The sequence below is a fragment of the Poromitra crassiceps genome, assembly GCF_964638095.1.
Source record: "Poromitra crassiceps genome assembly, chromosome: 12".
NCBI lineage: Eukaryota > Metazoa > Chordata > Actinopteri > Beryciformes > Melamphaidae > Poromitra > Poromitra crassiceps.
Genome location: NC_139632.1, coordinates 33,553,775 through 33,571,274, shown reverse-complemented (window position 1 = coordinate 33,571,274; position 17,500 = coordinate 33,553,775). Strand labels below are relative to the sequence as shown.

At 46.6% G+C, this 17,500-nt stretch overlaps 1 protein-coding gene across 6 annotated transcripts in view; it reads left to right on the top strand.

The window, feature by feature from the left end:
• rabgap1l (RAB GTPase activating protein 1-like) overlaps positions 1–17,500 on the top strand; it is a 206,983-nt gene that overhangs the window by 41,176 nt on the left and 148,307 nt on the right. For 4 of the 6 annotated variants that reach the window (XR_014553200.1, XR_014553201.1, XM_083647094.1 and 1 more), the window contains exons 11-13: positions 8,369–8,498; positions 15,056–15,149; positions 17,290–17,440. Coding sequence is in view for 4 of the 6 variants with exons in the window: in XM_083647094.1 (XP_083503220.1) it covers positions 8,369–8,498; positions 15,056–15,149; positions 17,290–17,440 (375 nt within the window). In the remaining 2 variants the exon portion in view is untranslated. The remainder of the gene's footprint in view (positions 1–8,368; positions 8,499–15,055; positions 15,150–17,289; positions 17,441–17,500) is intronic. The other 2 variants (XM_083647095.1, XM_083647093.1) reach the window with 1 other exon arrangement.

Below are 17,500 nucleotides of genomic sequence, written 5' to 3'. Positions count from 1 at the left end.
TGAAATAAGTTTGCTTGTTTATCCGTTCACCTGCGTCGCGTTGAAGCACTTTTTACAGACTGGCTTCATTTGATGTGTCCGGGCTTGCCTTGGCTGTCGGCAACGTTGCTTAGTCCCTGTCGGGCTGTGACTGAAGGAGGAGGACGGACTGTGGCCAGAGAGCGAGCAGAGAGGAGAGGGGAAAATCAGCACACACACACATGAAGCTGACATAGGCTACTGCTCTTATTATCACAAGATCATTTCGCCAGTTTGCTTTAATGTGCGCTAATGATTAGATTATGCCCGCTGGAACATTAAGCAACGTGTGTACACCTCGCCCATGAGAGTGTCGCGCAGAATATGAAGATAGACTAAACCGGGGAGTGGACAGATCATGACAGTGTTATGTACCTCTGCGCTGCTGCGTGAGACTAGAGCCGTCTGGAAGCGAGAGAGACCAGGAGGGAATTTATTTTGGGAAGATGCTCTGAACAATTTTGACGACGTGGAATGGAAGCGTAATTTTCGCATGTCCCGGTATTACGTGCTGAGTCTGGTCCGACCCGCACGCAAGATCACCCGGTGGCGAAAACCACTGGAAGCGCGTTTGCGACTGGCAATAGTCCTTTGGTGGTACGCAACACCAGGGGAATATCGAACAATCAGCTGTGTATTTGGTGTTGGACTGTCTACTGTGTGCACTGATAGCGGAAAATGACTGGACCCCTTTCTCACCTGTCTGTCTATCGCGGCATACCGCTCTTCTGACTAGCTCAAAACTGGTGAAATGGCCGCGACAACGGGGTCGCGCTTATACCGGCACGGCGCCTTTCCCACATGCAGCCATTTGACCACGTTCCGGTCATTTTGCGGTACAAAGCGCATGTGGGAAAAGGGCTTTAGTGGCATGGAGGGGAGGGGGGGAGAGCACATCTCTTAGTGTGCCATGGAGGGGATGGGGGGAGAGCACATCTCTTAGTGTGCCATGGAGGGGAGGGGGGAGAGCACATCTCTTAGTGTGGCATGGAGGGGAGGGGGGGAGAGCACATCTCTTAGTGTACCATGGAGGGGAGGGGGGGAGAGCACATCTCTTAGTGTACCATGGAGGGGATGGGGGGAGAGCACATCTCTTAGTGTACCATGGAGGGGAGGGGGGGAGAGCACATCTCTTAGTGTGGCATGGAGGGGAGGGGGGAGAGCACATCTCTTAGTGTGCCATGGAGGGGAGGGGGAGAGCACATCTCTTAGTGTGTCATGGAGGGGATGGGGGGAGAGCACATCTCTTAGTGTGCCATGGAGGGGAGGGGGGAGAGCACATCTCTTAGTGTGGCATGGAGGGGAGGGGGGGAGAGCACATCTCTTAGTGTACCATGGAGGGGATGGGGGGAGAGCACATCTCTTAGTGTACCATGGAGGGGAGGGGGGGAGAGCACATCTCTTAGTGTGGCATGGAGGGGAGGGGGGAGAGCACATCTCTTAGTGTGCCATGGAGGGGAGGGGGGAGAGCACATCTCTTAGTGTGGCATGGAGGGGAGGGGGGAGAGCACATCTCTTAGTGTGCCATGGAGGGGATGGGGGGAGAGCACATCTCTTAGTGTACCATGGAGGGGAGGGGGGAGAGCACATCTCTTCGTGTACCATGGAGGGGATGGGGGGAGAGCACATCTCTTAGTGTACCATGGAGGGGATGGGTGGAGAGCACATCTCTTAGTGTACCATGGAGGGGATGGGGGGAGAGCACATCTCTTAGTGTGGCATGGAGGGGATGGGGGGAGAGCACATCTCTTAGTGTGCCATGGAGGGGAGGGGGGGAGAGCATATCTCTTAGTGTGCCATGGAGGGGAGGGGGGGAGAGCACATCTCTTAGTGTGCCATGGAGGGGAGGGGGAGAGCACATCTCTTAGTGTGTCATGGAGGGGATGGGGGGAGAGCACATCTCTTAGTGTGCCATGGAGGGGAGGGGGGAGAGCACATCTCTTAGTGGCATGGAGGGGAGGGGGGAGAGCACATCTCTTAGTGTGCCATGGAGGGGATGGGGGGAGAGCACATCTCTTAGTGGCATGGAGGGGAGGGGGGAGAGCACATCTCAGTGTGCCATGGAGGGGATGGGGGAGAGCACATCTCTTAGTGTGCCATGGGGGGAGAGCACATCTCTTAGTGTGCCATGGAGGGGAGGGGGAGAGCACATCTCTTAGTGTGCCATGGAGGGGATGGGGGAGAGCACATCTCTTAGTGTGCCATGGAGGGGAGGGGGGAGAGCACATCTCTTAGTGTGCCATGGAGGGGAGGGGGAGAGCACATCTCTTAGTGTGCCATGGAGGGGAGGGGGGGGAGAGAACATATCTTAGTGTGCCATGGAGGGGAGGGGGGAGAGCACATCTCTTAGTGTGCCATGGAGGGGAGGGGGCGGGGCTCTGGATTGTCGGGATCTAATAATGTGTCGTAATTAACGGCGACGGCTGACTTGCCCGCCTGATTGCGTCTCAAGTTATCTCATCAGCAAAGGGAAGAATGTTGGAGTGTCGTTTATGGTTAACAGCTACTGTAATTAAAATATTTTATATATATATATATATATAGGGGGGAGACATTGTCAGTGCACCTGGTTCACTGGGAATCCAGACTGTCTCAGTGCAGTCCAAATCTGTCCCAAGAGTCCGGGCCGGCTCTAAAGCGACTCAGCCCAGAGTAAATCAAGTCCAATTCAAGACCAAAATAGGCAATAATATTAATGATAATAATAATGATATCGACTGGATTTATATGGCACTCAAAGAACTTTACGTGTGTGTGTGTGTGTGTGTGTGTGTGTGTGTCTGTGTGTGTGTGTGTTGTGTAGCATCCACCTGGGTGATGCACGGCAGCCAGTTTACACCAGGACGCTCACCACACATTAAAGCCCCATTTAGCAACTTTTCCAAGTTTTGCTATTGGAGAAACAGCGCCCTCTGGGTGCAATAGCATCGGTATCCATATCGCTGTTCAAAGTCAACAAAACACAGCGCCAGAAAGCTCTATGTACATGTTGTGACATCGGGTTCTCACCACTTGATTAAATAATAATCCATAGTTTAAATACGTATCACAGTGGAGAGTTGAGTACTGAAAGAGACAATTAAGTAACGAGGGATAATTAGGTGGCCATCATTGAAGGAAGGCCTGTGTGGGAATTTAGCCAGGGCACAGCGGGTACACCCCCCTGGGCATTGCTGTCCCCAGAGTGAGTTAGTGTTTTCCTCCTGTCCCCAGAGTGAACACATGGGATACCTCACTGAGGCAGGTGAAGATGTTATCTAATCCTGCTCTGATTTCTGCTAAAAATACAGCTGCTTGAGATTCTCTCTCATCAGTGACTGGAGTCATTAGACGCCACGCGATCAATACAGCTTATTGATCTGTTCTGCCAGGTGGAGCAGAGCAGAGCAGATCGCTGTGCTGCTGAAACAGAGCAGGAATCAACCAGGTCGCAGCCTGGGTTTGTTCTGAGCTGGGTCAACTCCGCTTCACATTGTTTTGACATCGTTATGAAACATCATGTTAGAATGCTCCTGATAGAAATGTTGGTGGACACTTCCAAAGAATGTGATTGAACGATTGAAAGAACGACTCACTAAAAAACGAAGACATTATTTTGCAAAATGCTAGGTTAGGTTAAGTTTATTTGATATGGACAGCACAGAGCATTGGAGATGTAACATACATGTATGAACAACAACCAGATACACAGTGTTAAGTGTTTATAGCGGAATGCTAATTTTCAACAGCTGTCCACAGGCGACTCCTACACCAAAACACAACCCAAAAGGACATACGGTACTCAAAAAGAAGCATAATCAAATATAAAACCACAAGAGTAAAGGTCCTTACACACCGAGCACGTTTTTTTCGTGCGATTAATTCGCACGTCAATAATATTTTCCGAACCTATATCAGTCAATGCAACCGTGCATACCGACGGCGAAGTTTCGCTGAGCGTTATTGCGGTGTTTATTTTTTCGAACCACGTTCGATTTTTCAGAAATTCGCTTCCGACGTGTACACATCTGTGGCTGTGATTGACAGGTGGGTCAAAACTCGCATCGCAATTTCGTGCCGTATATTCGCATCGCTCTTGATGTGTAAGGACCTTAAAGCTATACATACAAAATATTCAAGGATGTACCGTAAATTCCGGACTATAAGACGCACCGGTCTATAAGCCGCGGGACCAAAATTGACTATTTTTTTCTTCTATAAGCCGCACCGGTCTATAAGCCGCGGGTGTTTTGATGTTTAATTACCATATGAAAGGGTTCGTGCACAGAGAGGAATGTCGGGAAAGCGATGGCTGTTTGGGGAAGCTCCCATTTATTAACATTTCAACAAAACAAAACAAAAGTCAGGTCACTAATCCCCAGACAAAATCACACAACAATAGGCTATATGTGCAGCAAACCTGTAACCAGAGAAGTCAAGTCACTAATCCTCGTCTTCCTCTTCTTCCTGCGTACTGAAACCACCAAAGTCCTCATCTTCAGTGTCGGAAACGAACAGGTTCAGGGTGGCTTCGTCAACCACTCTCCTCTCTCCTTCATTGTCACTCAAAACCAACGAACTCCTCTTCATCACTGTCGGCATCGAACAGCCTCTGAAGCCTCTGACGGCCCTCAGCGCCAGCTGTGGCGGCGTCATCCTCTTCATCCCGCAGCAGTCCAGCGTTTTGGAACCCGTTGGTGATTGTGGATGTTTTCACACTCCTATAATATTCCGTGCTGAGACAGTTCCTCCTGCTGCACCGTCCAACGCCTCACCATTGACTCATCGATGCCCAGGTTACGCGCGGCTGCTCTGTTTCCCTCTTTTAATGCGAGATTGACTGCTTTCAACTTGAAAGCTGCGTCGTGTGAATTTCTGCGTACCTTCCCCATGGTAAGTGAGAGTGTTGCTTCTACTGCTCGTTCTCATGCTGTCGAGAACGAGCAAAGCTTTTTTTTGGTGAAAGAATCCTCCAGGGCGCTTCTTGTTAACAGTCCGAGTGAGTGGCAGGTCGAACGTCAAAGGCACTTCATCCATATTTATGATCTGCTCCGGTTCGATGGAATATTCCTTGATCTTCCTTTGTGTGAATTCGCCGAAGTTTGTGATTTTCTCCTGGTAGTCGGGGGAGGGAGTTGATGGCCGAGTGGCCGTTTGCTTACCGTAATTACCATATGTAAGTGGTCACGCACAGAGGGGATTGTCGGGAAAGAGATGGCTGTTTGAGGAAGCTCCCATTTACCGTATTACCGTAACATTTCAACAAAACAACATAACACAACTAACCTGACGCTGCCAGATCGATGAGTTTGCTTCAAATATCTGTTTCACAAACAACATCCATCTGGATTCGGCCAAGCTACATTGCTGAAGAGGGCGGTCACTTTTTTCAAGCTACTAGGCAGGTGATTGGATGGACCGTCTGTCTGTCACCGTCTGGGCTTGCCAGCGCCAACCAATCAGATCGACTTCCCTTCATGACGTAGCAGCGCCTGATCAGCTAGGACTACAATTGCTAATAGTTAGCATGGAGGTCGCAGATTTTTTGCTGTTTTTGTAAGGTGAATATTGGGTGCAACCATTGACTATTCAATTTGCCAAAAGAAAGAAGAATTACTGCAGATGTCTGACTGAGGATGAAGTGCAGGTAGGCCATTTTGCACGTTAAATGTAACTGATTGGATTAACTGATGTTACGCTAACGATAGCAACATTTGGAGGTTGGGGTGCTACGTCTGATGATTGATGATTAATGTTAACGTTAACAGCGATTCATTCATAACACATATCGTTGTTCGTTTCTTCAGGGAACTGATGACACGATATGACACCGAGTGGCACGCACCCTGGACGGCTAACGTCATGGAGACGCAACGCTCTCTAGCCTTTATGATCATGGCAACAACCAAATGCTTTGATACAATATAATGATTTAACGCTACTATTTAACTGGTGAATTTTAGCATATGTGTCAGTGGAATGGTAGATATTTACGCATGACTGGAGAATGTTATTTGCTTACTTTTGTAATAATAAACTAAACGGAGAAATGACGGCCGTGTGTGGTGTTGTTGTTACATAATCTGCTGGTCTTGAGGCACGATTGGGTCAAATGATAAGACGATGTAAATGCATAAAGATGTTGTCAGATGAATCTGCGAAAGGGAGCTGCCTGGAGCCCAGAGGACGTCAACAGAGAAGAGGAAAAACACCCTGGTTACACCATGCAGCATGTATTTGGATATAATCTCTAACTTTAAGAATGGTTCCTTGTTGATATACCGTATTCCTAGTATTGGCTCCCATGACGTTTGTTTACCCCCTATCTAAAGTACAAGTGCAAAATCTTAAGCTACCGGTATGTTCTATCGATAAACCAATTTCTCGAATAACAGCTCCAAAATATCAGACATATAGGACTACTATATGCTAGAGCTATATTCACACTTCACAGTATAATTTATGCAAGCGGGGGAAAATATCAGATAAACTGATTGTTGTATTGTATCCTGAGATCTTTAATCTCGCCTGTATAACATAATATGTCACTCGGACACCAACGTGAGTTAACGTGGTTTATTAAACAGCAGCCAACATTCCAATCATAGCAGAATACACTTCAGCTAGCAGTAAAGAGACAATACATCACACTGATCTTTGCAGTTCTGTGTTGATTAGCTAATAATTCAGTGGCATTTTGATTAACGTTATGATTTATTTCGATTTGGAACAAAAATGATGGTTTAACAGATTGCATGTTTACTGGGCTGTGGTGAGAGTGAGAAGGGCTTTGTGTTTGTGTGACTTGCGTGAATGGCTAGCCGTTAGCCATTACAGCCTTACAGCTAATAAGTTATCCCAGCCTAGCGATCTCCCCAAATTCTACAACAATGTCTTGTTTACTAACGTTCATAGTTGATAACATTACAGCAATACAGTTACGGTTTCGTACTCACTGTAAGATCAAGTGTTTAACGTTTATGTTAGCTTATTGTTTTGAATAGAATGTTTGACTAGCACACTGGAGCTAGCCTCGGTAGCCGCCGCCATGTTGAATAGTGAAAGAACTACAAACGCAGAGGCGCCTCTCGGTGGCGTCACACCCGGTCTCGCCTAAAGCCCGCCCCTAGCTCACGCTGATTGGTGCGCCTGTGTGGCGGCCGGTTTGAATGCATCTCTGAGGCCAGGGCCAGACTGAGGTGGATTGTGAATTTGTGGAACAATGCCGCCCCCGTCTGGTGGAGTCAGGCTATAACACAACACCACCGTTGTTTATTTTTACAGTGCACACAGTGTCCGCGGTGTGGTGAAAAGAGGGCAAGAGAGGAAATTAAAACAGAAGTGGATTTATAGTTAGAAAGAGTGCTAAAAAAGAGAGATTTTATTTGTATTTTTTTTTTTTTTTCTGAAAAAATCCATAGATAAGACGCACCGTTATATAAGCCGCAGGGGCCAAAAAACGGGAAAAAAGCCGCGGCTTATAGTCCGGAATTTACGGTACATACAATACAGTACACACAATGTACACACTAGGGCTGGGGATCGCCACTGACTTCCCGATACGATTCTGATACACAAGGTCCCAAGCCGATACGATTTCCGATACGATACGATTCGATATTGATATTTTAGTTATAATACCAGTTTTGCTTTGATAATGGAAGAGATTCTCAAAGAACTAATGCTGTAAATTGTACAAGGAGGAACCCTCTAACCTAGTGCATTATTAAAAAATATTAATATTTACATTAAGAATTGATCATAAAGCAAGCAGTTACATCATGTAATTCTTTTTTATTTAAACATGACCAACATAGTCATTCAACATCTTATCTTTCTTTACAGTCTTCTGTCTCTTTCTTTACAGTCTTCTGTGAGAAGCCAAACAAATTTAGATTTCCACGCGTGCGGTGGAGGCTCGGCCGACGCGGGTTCGCATCCGGCCCGGGGTCCTTTGCCGCATATATATATTTTTTTTTTCTTCTTTTTTTAATGAATACAGTATCACAAAACATAATATTGCAATACTTAAGTGTATGGATATTTTCTTACACCTCTAGTCAACGACATGTTCTTGCAGCGAGAAGCAATCACAGCCTTTGTGGGCGGGGCTAAAGTTTGAACCGTTCTATCTATGGGTTTTTTTCTATTTGTATTTGATGCTGTTTTCTTTAAATCCTATTATGCTGCTGCGAAGATCACATGTCCTCATGGGGATGAAAAAGTGAATCTGATATTATCTTACCTATCTCTGTGTGTGTGTGTGTGTGTGTGTCTCTGTGTGTGTGTGTGTGTCTCTGTGTGTGTGTGTGTGTGTGTGTGTGTGTGCGTGTGCGTGTGCGTGTGTGTGCGTGCGTGTGCGTGTGTGCAGCAGGGAGTAGAGCGGGGCTCTCAGAGTGATGCGGTGTATGAGGTGGTGAGTCTGCAGAGAGAGGCGGAGCGGAGCGATGGAGGAAGAGGAAGACTGGCTTCACCTGCTGAGGAGGAGGAGGGTGATGAAGGTATGGACAGATCTCTCTCCCTCTCTCTCTCTTTCCATCACTTTCTCCACTGGTCACAGTGCAAAAGTTGTGAGCATATTTTTACTTTGTGAGTGAAAGAATAGAAATTCACTCAAGAGTAAAGTCACATTTAAAAGGAAATAAAGAAATCTTAAGAGCTCTGGTGATAAAAGATTGCAAATTGGAAGAAATTAAAATAGAATATGACGAGTATAAAATGCAAACATGAGTTATACAGTAATACAGTGGTTCTGAAACGTTTTCACACCAGGACCCCTAAAATGACACAAATTAGACCACGGACCCTCATTTGATAAGATTTACTCCCAGGGTCCCTATCGGATAATATTTTTTACTTTTAGATGTTTTATTACAGAAAGTTTAGGAAACCCATGTACAAAATAGTCATACATTCTGTCATTGTGTTACTTATGGATGGAATTATCTATCTATCTATCTATCTATCTATCTATCTATCTATCTATCTATCTATCTATCTACTGTATCTATAAAAGGGAGCATGTGGGCAATATTTCTGTTTATTTCCATTTTTGTCCCACTGAGGATGTCATCAGTGATGTCATAAAGTCCTGGAAGTGATGTCATAAGAGCAAGTGAGCCCGCACAGCGGGTGACCTGCAGGGCGGGGCGAGGGAGCAAGTGAGCCCGCACAGCGGTCGAGCTGCAGGGCGCAGCTTGGCTGCAGGGCTAGCGATGCATATGCGAGCTGCAGGGCAGGCGAGCACGCGCAGCAGGCGAGCCTAGGAATCGAGCGCGCAAGATGCCTAGTAGTGCAAATAAACCGTTTTGCTGGGGAACCCCTTAAGGACCCCTGGACTCTTTGAGAACCACTGCAGTAATACATCATCAGCGATATGTGTAGTAACACACAGCAGTTTCCAAGCTGCTTCTACAAATCATTCATAAGCTACTGAACGAGTTTCTCTCTCTTTGTGTCTTGCCGGTGGTGTTGATTATAATGTTGACACGCACGCACGCACACACACACACACACACGCACATGCACATACGCACGCACACACACGCACACACACACACACACACACGCACTCGCACGCACAAGTCTACATAATTTATTTTCCAAATGTCCCTTGATTGAAGAATGTGACGTTACACACACGGTTACGTTTCGTAGCTGTAGAAATTCTTCTCCACCTTCAATTTCAGAGAAAAGCATCTGCGAGTCGCCCGTCAGTGCCACAGGAACAATGGATTGCTTTTCTGCAAATAGCTTGTGGGAGCGCTTGGTTTAGAGTCTGTATTTCAAATAGCTTGTGGGAGCGCTTGGTTTAGAGTCTGTATTTCAAATAGCTTGTGGGAGCGCTTGGTTTAGAGTCTGTATTTCAAATAGCTTGTGGGAGCGCTTGGTTTAGAGTCTGTATTTCAAATAGCTTGTGGGAGCGCTTGGTGTAGAGTCTGTATTTCAAATAGCTTGTGGGAGCGCTTGGTTTAGAGTCTGTATTTCAAATAGCTTGTGGGAGCGCTTGGTTTAGAGTCTGTATTTCAAATAGCTTGTGGGAGCGCTTGGTTTAGAGTCTGTATTTCCAGCGGTCGTTTTTCCCGCGTGGCACGAACGCCTCATCCTGATGAGATCATCTGTCCAGATACTCAGCTTGGAATGAAGGTTTAGCAACACACACCGGGCCCCTTGTGAGACATACACACACACACACACACACACACACACACACACACACACACACACACACACACACACACACACACACAGACAGACATACACACACACACACACACACGCACATGCACACACACACACACACATACACACACACACACCCACGCATGCACGCACGCACGCACACACACCCATACACACACACACCCCCACGCACGCACGCACGCCCACACACACACACACACACACACACACACACACACACACACACACACACACACACACACACACACACACACACACATGTGGTATGAATCACCTGTGAGGTTTAATTTAGTTTGGGCATATGAACACTGGCAGGAATGTAAGATGTGTGTGTGTCTCTGTGTGTGTGTGTATGTGTGTGTACTGTATGTGTGGAGAGGTTGGTGGATTGGTTGTGTGAATATACTGGTGTGTGTTTGTCAGGATGTTTAATTGTGTTTGTGTGCTGGTGGGATAAAGGGAACAGAAGTGTGTGCGTGCGTGCACTGGTTTCAGCTAGTAGCAGTAGTGTTGACATCTATGCATAGTTATAGTAGTAGTACAGTATAATAATGTCAGTGTTTCTTAAAGTGTGGGGCAGGCCTAGGCATGGCATGTGTGTGTGTGTGGGGCAGGCCTAGGCATGGCGTGTGGGGCAGGCCTAGGCATGGCGTGTGTGTGTGTGTGTGTGTGTGTGTGTGGGGGGGGGGGGGGCAGTATCAAGCCTACAACCCTGAAAAGATGTGCAGTGCAAAACAGGCTCATTGCAGCCACTAAATACAGTGATCTCTCAAGACATATTTCCATTTACATGAAAATCTGTTGGCATGATTGAAGAAAATCATTATAATAGCACTCCTAATAATAGCGCAAGCAGTTGCTTAAGATTAGCATAAATGGGCGTGGCCAGGCCAGTTGAATTCCCGTTTCGGTTATTCAGTAGCCTGGTATCCAGCCCCAGTTGTCAGCACTCTTCATATGGGTCTGGAGCCACGCCCATCCACTGTGCTCATTCAGGACAGATACTGTCCACGACACCTGATTGGCTGGTCGATGTAGGCGGCGGGACATAATCTAATGTTACCGATGACGCATTACAGAGCGCTGCAACAACACACCTGTACGTTAAATAAATAGCTAGTTAGCTGTTGTGTTAGCTAAGTCCACTACTGCTGCTGTAAGCACTTCACCGTCACCGCGCTCAAAACACCAGTATGTCTGACCAAACGTTTCACTTGTTACCCAGTTGGAGTCATGTTCTTTCTAGTAATAATAACCCATCAGCTTTGAAATCCGGTGGCCGGTTGTTGAACTGCGTGCGGCTTGCAGCTAAAGTTAACGTTCAACTGTTGCCGGTGTGTAGGTACCAGGATGTAGCAGACAAAGTATTGAAGGCAAGAGATGGAGCCTGTTTTTTTTTTACAACAGTGCAGTGGAACCACTGAGCGCAACAACCTATTAACCTTCTGTTATTATCAATTTACCCTCTTTGGTGCAGAATCATCGAATTAGCCCTGCTTTGCTACTGTGATTGGTCAAAGAGTTGGATGATTGACACAGACAGGAACCAATTAGTTGGGGCTGAAAAATACGTCACCGAATCAGTGGCAGATAATAGGCTTGCGTCCGGGCCCTAATGAAGGATTCATTGAGGCTGGTTACCAGGCTCGTTATTCAGGTATGGAAACGAGCTTGCCCCCAGAGGTGAGGCTTCCCCCCCCCCCTTTTTTAACCAATGGATTCCCAGATTGCTAACACAGTGATAAGACTTGAGCTCTCACAATGTTACTTGCTCATCTTTCTTGCCAAATATCTGCATACGGGGCGTCCCGGGTAGGTTAGCGGTAGATTCCCTGCCTACCAACACGAGGTCGGTGAACAGTGCCTCTTGCGCTTTGAAAATTGCAGTAGCTCATATTGTGATTTTGATAAAAAATGTTTGAATAATCGTTCAGCCCTAGTGCTAAGGTACAATGTGCACGGTCGCAAGTTTTGGGCTGCACGCGGACGACCGCATAGGGGTCTGCACGGACCCTCGTGGACAGGGCGGAGGACGGCGTCTACATCACGCGGACCCGGGAAGTATGAATTCTGCTTGTGTCCTTGAGTGAAGACACTGACCTGAGCTGAACCCGCTCGCTCGTCACAGCGCTCCGAGCTTCCTGCGCGGCCGACATGTTCACGTCTGAACGTGAGCGGCCCGCTGACGCATCGAGGCACAAAGGTTTGATCCCCTGTCAATAAGGGCAGCAGGCAGAGGGATGCAGGCAAAACAGCAGAGATAACATCGGCTTCCCAAACATGACCCACTTTCTGCCCCGCTAATATAAACAGGACTGGCATTTGCACCTGACCAGTGGCTCGGTGCTGGAGCTGTCTGGGATTGGGTCTGGCTGCTCCTCAGGCGGCATGTTGTTTTCTCTCAGTGGGCAGAGCCACTGAGATCTGGTGGTGTCGGTGTCAATCAAGCATGTTGGACCTACCTATATGTTTGTGGTGGTGGGGGGGGGGGGGGGGGGGGGGGGGGTTTCGGGGGGTTGTATTAACACCTTAAATGTTGTGCGAGCAGCTTTAGTCACTTAAAGAATAATTTTATGAGATTGGTTTGGATAAAAATAAGTTTCGGTTTTCATTTAGCTGGTGTGTGTGTGTGTGTGTGGTGTGTGTGTGTGTGTGTGTGTGTGTGTGTACTTGACAATCTTGCCAGTCTCCAAGGTTCTCAATGTCTGGAATATTTATCCACAGCAGCCAAAGTGAATTCAAAAGCCGACTGTATTAACATCACAAGTGGAGATCATCCAGTACACTGACATTTTCTGATGATTAAAATATGCATGAGACATTTAATGTATTCAATCCATCCATCCAACCAACCATTTCCTAGCCACTTTTGTAGGAAGCACATTGTGGTCAACAGCGTCAGAATCACTGTATATTTATTCTGCGCACATGAATTCAGACAAAGGGCCCAAGTAGCTAACACCAGCAGTGTTGGGGAAGCTACTTTGCTGCATAGCTTAGGAAGCTACCAACTACTTCACCATGGAAGGAGTATACTATATAACTATATAACTATAGCAAAGCTACCCTGGGAGAAATGCAGTTTAGGAAACTACAAGCTACGCAGGAAAAAGTAGTTCAAACTACTTTGTGAAAAAAATGCATTAAATTGACAATGTACGTGTGATATATGAAATAAAATATAATAGCCTTCAAAAAAGCACAATGCCACCAAAAAAATACCTCTCAATTGAGTTGCAATAGCTGAAACCCAACAGCCTACATTCAATGTTATATTTTAGCTGTAAACAAATCTGGGTTCTTCTGGGTTTCGTTTTATCAGACAACAGTAAAGACTTGACTAGGATTGGTTAAGGTTAGGATAAGAATATCAGGTCAATCAGAGGCAGAATAAGCTGTGTTTCTTGTCAAGAAGTACAGAAAGGTTATTGGGATTCTGGCTGTCTTCACGGTCTATGCTGCCTTCAAAGTGGTCAGGATGAAAGAAAAAGGGGCCGTGCTGTCAAACGGGGTTCTGGTTCAACAGTAATGGTAAAATAAAATAAATAAATAGATATATTCCTTTCATTTTATTGCCCAAAATTGTAGTTTGTAGTTTCAGTAGTTAAAACCTCTTCTAAAGCCACCTATTTCTGAAGAAAATGGTGAAAACAACATACCTTTTATCCACTTTGGTTGTATTTATTGATCGTGAAATCGTGAAAAATCAGTTTCTTAATCACGTTAAAATAATATAAAACACTACATTTCAAGTAAAAATTACACATTGGACAGACAATTTAGTGTATGTATTGTATTAGTCTCACTAGCCAGCCTCGCTGGCTAGTGCGACTAGTATTTTATTGATGTATTACTTTGATTTCGAGGATACAACCCTCAATCAAATTCAAAGATGTGAGGTCTCAAGAAAAATGAATAAATATAAGACGAGACATTTGTGCTGGCAGCATCTCAGTCTCCTCACCTCGCAGCGCTGGAACTTAATAGCAGCGTGTGGGAGGCAGAGAGCACAGCACGTCTCTCCCACGCACCAAGACACGAGCTGGACGCCAAGGCCGCTTCACAGCACTGCAGCATCCATTCACACACAGACACAGACACACACACAGACACACACACACACACACACACACACACACACACACACACACACACTCTGAGATGAAAGCGGCTGTGGAGCTGGAGGTCAGCCTCATTGTGAACAGGAATGAATACACTCGCAGTGCAGATGCCACTGTCACGCTCACATTCAGCTCACGTGCGCGCTCACACTGTCATGTGCACGCTCACATTGAGCTCACGTGCGCGCTCATACTGTCACGTGCACGCTCACATTCAGCTCACGTGCACGCTCACACTGTCACGTACACGCTCACATTCAGCTCACGTGCGCGCTCACACTGTCACGTGCACGCTCACATTCAGCTCACGTGCACGTTTTGTTTGTCGTCTTGGAAATGAGCCTGAAGCTGAATTTCTATCTATTTTTCCCCTTTCTTTTCCTCAAACAAATTACATAAATGAAATCTTAAATGCGGCTCCTACAAGTATTAAAACACATTTTATTATCCCTATAATCACGGATGCAAACTAGTGTCACCTTTTGGTGACAGTCACCTCTTTCATCCCAAAATAGGACACTTAAGTGAAGGATTTCTGAGTGGTTTTGTGTGTGGCCTTAATCTGACATCGCCAGACCAATTTGCGAATGAGTCTGGAAACTCTGTTCAATCTCACGAAACAATACTTTAATACTGTAGTTTTGTACTAAGATTTTAGTATCTGTCCTTATTTTAGTCTTTGTCTTTATTTGAGTCTCTCTGTTGTATCCTAATGCTTCTGCTGTTTCTTGCAGACAGCGACAGTGAAATCTCCAGCGGGACAGGAGACGTTTCCAAAGATTGTCCTGAGAAAATCCTGGAGTCCTGGGGAGGACTCCTCACTAGATGGTAAGACTCAAGATTCAAGATTCAAGATTTTTATTGTCACTCCGTAGTACAAGTATCACGTGTGAAATTCTTGTGCTGTAGGCTCCGTTACAACATAGTGCAAATAACAGTATAACAGTGCAAAAACAGGGCATATAGATGCAGTAAAACAAGAGAACAACAGCAATAACAGTAAACTTTTCCTTTTCTTTTCTAGCGTAGACACCTTAAAAACATGATTAAACATTCTGTTTGCACAGCTGCAATAACATAGGCATAATTATCATATGTATTGGTAGCAGCTGCTACATGATTGTTTATTTGTGTGTGTTAAGGAGTCTCGTGGCCTACGGGAAGAAACTGTCCCTCAGTCGATTTGTTCGTGCTTTTGGGACCCTGTATCTCCTCCCTGAGGGTAACAGGGAGAACAGGCTGTTGTGGGGGTGGTATGTGTCCTTGATGATCTTCAGGGACCTCCTGAGGCACCGCTGATTGTACAGTACAGTTCCTGCAGTTCTGGTAGCTCACATCCTGTTACGTGCTGGGCCGCGCGCCTCACTCTTCTTAGCGCCCTGCGGTCCATGGTGGTACAGTTCCCGTACCAGGTGGTGAAGCAGCCAGTCAGCAGGCTTTCAATGGTGCCTCTGTAGAAGTCCCTGAGGATTTTTGGCCTTAGCCCAAATTTCTTCAGGCGTCTGAGTCCGTGTAGTCACTGTTGGGCCTTTTTGACAACAGTGGCGGTGTGGCTGGCCCATGTCAGGTCCTGGTGGATGTTGACTCCCAGGTACTTGAAGCTGTCCACCTTTTCCACCACTGTGCCATTGATGGTGATTGGGGGGTGTGCGCCCCCCCCCCCCCCCCCCCCCCCTCCTGTAGTCTACAATGATCTCCTTGGTCTTGGAGACGTTTAGAGAGGGGTGGTTGTCCTGGCACCATTGTTCCAGGGCCTCCACCTCCTTTCTGTAGGCTGTCTCGTCTCAGACAGAGAGAGGGAAGAGAGGGAGATAAATCTATACAGTAAAACACTGGTTACTGGACAATCAAACATGCTATATGATAAGCTGGAATATAACCATTTCACCATTATTGTCTTTACACTTGAAAACATTAGACAGTAAACTCAAAACACAACTCTCTCATACAGTAGCTCTGCATAAGCCAAGGATTTGGAGTCATTGCATTTGCACCTCAGCCTCTGCTGCTCCGCCCTGTGATTTACTGGACGTCGCCCTCTCGCCCCATTTTGTGCCGAAAACAATTCCCTTCAGAGACACCCGCCTGGCATAGTGCCAAATACCAATTTCATTTATTTACTGTCGTACGTTCATTACGTATCGTGCGGTGTTTTCACTGTCTTTGCACAGAGCCTTGATGCATGGCTGTAGTCTCAGACGCTGCTGGCCTAATTAACTGGATAACAGATGGATCTGGCTTGAAGTTTGATTTCTCAGCTTGTTTTTCTGCCCGTTACATCAGCACAATAACGTGAACGAGTTTTGTCACTGGGGGGGAATTGCTTTTACATGGCCTCAATAAATATATTATTATGAAACATGAAGGCTCGTGAAAACCAGCTGACAGTGTGTGTTTTTAATAACAAGATCTTTCTCTGTGTGGCAGAGACCCAGTTGTTTTCCCCCCGTAATACTGCTAACAGACAGACAAACAGCCAGATAACATGGACTCCTTGGCAGAGCTAGTAACACACACTATCTCTCTCTACCAGTATTCCCCCCCGGCCCACACAACTGTGTGTACCCATATACAGTACATGACATGCCTGGGCCAAGGAAGAAGTTTAGGGTCAGATATGGGCTGCGGACATTGTTGAGATGTTCATGTGGGCCTGGACTGGGCAAAGGTTGGGAACCTCTGCTGCTAAGTTAGTAGTCAGCCTTCCCTGCCTGAAGAAAAGCAGTCACAACATGAGCTGGAGCTTCAGCGTTTGATTGACTTCTTCTTCCTCCTGTCACCTTGCTGCCATGCTGCACACAAAAGACTCATCTACTTCACATTGATGTTCACACTGACTCAATTGGAATTAATGAGATAATGGATTGGATTGGATTACCCTAACTGTGTGTGTGTGTGTGTGCATGTGTGCGTGCGTGTGTGTGTGTGTGCGTGTGTGCGTGCGTGCGTGTGTGTGTGTGCGCGTCAGGCACGGGAACCTGTCGAGCCGTCCGAAGGGTTTGGTGCCGGTGGTTCGTGCCGGCGTTCCCGAGCCGCTCCGAGCTGAAGTGTGGCAGCTGCTGGCTGGTTGCCACGACAACCACAACCTGTTGGAGCACTACCGCCTCCTCATCACCAAGGTACAGTACACACACGAGAGGCTGACATTCTTTCAGGAGTTCCCTGGCTCACGGGGTTCC